The sequence below is a fragment of the Octopus bimaculoides genome, chromosome 28 (genome assembly GCF_001194135.2).
Source record: "Octopus bimaculoides isolate UCB-OBI-ISO-001 chromosome 28, ASM119413v2, whole genome shotgun sequence".
In the NCBI taxonomy this organism is placed as follows: domain Eukaryota; kingdom Metazoa; phylum Mollusca; class Cephalopoda; order Octopoda; family Octopodidae; genus Octopus; species Octopus bimaculoides.
This window is the reverse complement of record NC_069008.1, coordinates 6,152,895-6,156,366: the sequence shown is the minus strand read 5'-3', so window position 1 is coordinate 6,156,366 and position 3,472 is coordinate 6,152,895. Positions and strand designations below refer to the sequence as shown.

The 3,472-nt window shown below is 41.4% G+C and overlaps 1 protein-coding gene across 1 annotated transcript in view; it reads left to right on the top strand.

The window, feature by feature from the left end:
- Positions 1-205: 205 nt before the first annotated feature.
- Positions 206-3,472, top strand: part of LOC106875119 (WD repeat-containing protein 70) — a 21,148-nt gene continuing 17,881 nt past the window's right edge. The window contains exons 1-3 of the mRNA XM_052977752.1: positions 206-466; positions 1,968-2,054; positions 2,961-3,044. Coding sequence (XP_052833712.1) covers positions 412-466; positions 1,968-2,054; positions 2,961-3,044 — 226 coding nt within the window. The 5' untranslated portion in view covers positions 206-411. The remainder of the gene's footprint in view (positions 467-1,967; positions 2,055-2,960; positions 3,045-3,472) is intronic.

The window sequence follows — 3,472 nt, the reverse complement described above, 5'->3', positions numbered from 1 at the left end:
AACGGGGCTGCGGTCAGGACAAGACGTGTTAAGCGACGGTCTAGGTTTGGGAAGGTTTGGGAGAAGCAGCTGCTATACCTGGTGTACCTTGGGTCGGGGCAAGCTTCAAGGATCGGATACCGCAAGACGGACTCGCAGTCGAGGAAAGGAAAACCGAGGTAAGGCGATTACATCTACTCGTACGCACACACCACAGAAATTTCAATGAAGGAGTCTTGAATCTAGGTTAGAAACCGGTTCTTTCTCTATTAGCAAGAAATCTTGAAATAAACTGAATACATACATACATGCATACATACATGCATGCATGCATACATACATACATACATGTATGTTTTCAAGTCAGCCTACAATTATGGGATATGGAAAGCACCAAGCGACGTTCTTCAGTAAAGGAGATAAAAACCCACCATGATCAACAACAGCATGGCTGACGACGACCTCGAAGAAATGTCTCAGCTGCGAGGTTTGTCCCGTTTTCTTATTAAACACCCATCTTCTGCTGTTTTTATTACCCAAATTAAATAGATAAATGTTTAACTGTATCATATGTATAAATTTTATGTGTAGATTACTTTTCAGAAGATGGTGGCAGCTGATGAAGGAGATGCTTCTAAGATTTATAAACATTTCGTACGTGGTTGATGTTTACATACAGCCCGTGTCAGTCCGGATCCAGTAGAACTGCCATCAAAATATTCTCTGGCTTCGTTTGTTCTGTCTTTTATTCAGATGTAATATGTCCTATGTTATTGCTTAGTACCAGGTCTTCCCTGACTCGGTAAACCGTTGATCAAAAGCGATCCGGCCATAAACAGGATTTAAAAAAGAAAAAAGATAAAGTCAGTTTCCGACTCTTATAGACTCATAGGGCCGGTTTCTATAGCTATATATTCTGTCCTTGCCTGGACGCCCGTCGCAGGAATACTTATTTTTACTAGCTCGGTAGACTAGGGCAATTTGAAATGAAGTGTTTTGCTCAAGAACACAATGCATGGCCCGTTCCAGGAATCGAAACTGCAATCTTAAGTGTCCAACACCCGAACCACTCAATCACGCGCCGCATAACTAGTACTTAATTTATCGACCCCGAAAGGATGAACGGCAAAGTCGACCTCGGCGGAATTCGAACTCAGATTGTAAAAACGGACGAAATGCCGAGTATTTTACCGAGCGTTCTAGGAATTCTGCCAACTCGCCGCCTTATTAATAGTAATCCTTTCTACTAGAGGCACGAGGTCTCAAATTTGGTGGGAGGGGACTGGTCGATTACATTGACCTCAGTGTTTCACTGGAACTTATTCAAACGGCCCCGAAAGGATGAAAGGCAAAGTCGATCTCGACGCTATTTGAACTCAGAATGTAAAGACGGACGAAACGTCGGCGTGCTCACGATTCTGCCAGCTCGCTTTCAAGTATAAGAAATGTCCTGTGGAGGGGAGGTAATCGTCCCTTGCTGTAGAAGTGAATATAACTGGCTGATTCTCTTCTCGTGGCATTTGAGTTCTAATTTCAGTCTCAAACTAAATGCATGTGACTCTGTTGTTGTTGTTGATGTTGGCACTCCGTCGCTTCCGACGTCGAGGGTTCCAGTTGATCCGATCAACGGAACAGCCTGCTCGTGAAATTAACGTGCAAGTGGCTGAGCACTCCACAGGCACGTGTACCCTTAACGTAGTTCTCGGGGATATAAAGTAGAAGACCCTCACCCAATGTGCCACTCAGTGGGACTGAACCCAGATCACATTATTGATTGCATCTTCCTTGCTCTTGTTGTTTAACCCCTGGTCAGCTCTGATCTAGCTGTCCAATGACCAAAGGTGTTCCAGCCATGGCCATCCCATCAGAATTCCAGCAGTAGTACGTGTTGTAATGTGGTTTTCTTTTTTCTTCTCTTTCTCTTTTTCCAATGGTTTTATTCTGGTTGCCATCACCACTGTCCCCATCATCATCATCATCATCATCAGCTGCACGGAAACAAGAGAGGCCTCACCACAGCTTCGGACCCAAACCTTCAACAGAAAAAGGTTCCCACAAAAATGAGAAGTCAAACAGTAAGTCCTAATTTCTTTAATCACACTCCCCCCTCTCTCTCTCCTCCTTTCTTATCTCCTCTCACTCCCCTCTTCTTCTGTCTTTTTATCTCTCCTTTTCTCTCTCTACTGATTCGTCTGTCTGTCTCTCTTTCTCTCTTCTCCTCTCCCTTCTCATCTCCTCCTCTCTCACCCCTCTATTCCTATATCTTTTTATCTCTCCTTTTCTCTCTCTACTGATTCGTCTGTCTATCTGTCTCTCTCTTTCTCTTTATCTCTTCTCCTCTCCCTTCTCATCTCCTCCTCTCTCACCCCTCTATTCCTATATCTTTTTATCTCCCCTTTTTTCTCTCTCTCTCTCTCTCTCTATCTATCTATCTATTTGTACGTATGTCTCGCTCTCCTTTCTGAATATATTAGGATCTTATATGTCATTCCAGGATGATTTCACTGCTACTTCTGTCAGATCCACCAAGGGATAGTATCTATCCAATATACTGCATGGTATGTCATAAGCATCTGTATATTGTGGTTTTTGTCATTTTAGTTGCAAAATAAACAAATTAATTCAATGGAATACACTGTCTGCAAGTCGATGGATACTGCATATTCTCCTCCATTATATATATATATATATATATATATATATAACAATTAGAAAATGGAGGAGCACTAGTGTAGCAATAATTGGGTACCCTCCCAGCAGTATACTGGATAGATACTATCCCTTAGTGGGTTGAACCCCCAACCCCTAACTCTCTCACGTTATATATATATATGTATATAGTAGAAGACATTTGGCCAAGGTACCTTGTAGTGGAAATGAAATGAAGACTACGTATTTTGGAAGCAAACTTCTTAACTACAACAGCCATATCGTCATCTTTAAATATAATGCAAATTTCATTTTTCTGTTTCCTATTCCAGAACCTGAAAAGAAAGCTCGTAACTTTGATTTCATGGCCATGTTTGAAGAAGCTCGGCAACTGGCAGCAGAACGAAACAAAAATGGTGAAGTTCATTTCACTTTCTCTTTCTTTCAACTTCTCTCCTATTTCTCTCACTCCCCTTCTCTTTTTCTCTCCCCTCTAACTTCCCTTGTCTCTCTACTTCCCTCCCCTCTGCATATAGAAACATAAATAAATATATACACACAGATATACATATAGATATTTCGGCATATCTGCACAATTGTGCCCCAAAGATTTGCTTCTTCATAACTTTCAGAAAATTAAATATTTCTTAATGAAATTTTCTACAAATATGCTTCAGATTGTGTAGATTCCGATGAAATTTAAATAATTCAGTCAGCCTACAACTATAGTAGATGACACTTGCCCAAGGTGCCATGTAGTGAAACTGAAACCAGAACCTTGCTGTTGGGAAGCAAGCTTCTTACCACACAGCCACTCCTGCACCTGTGTATATATATATATATA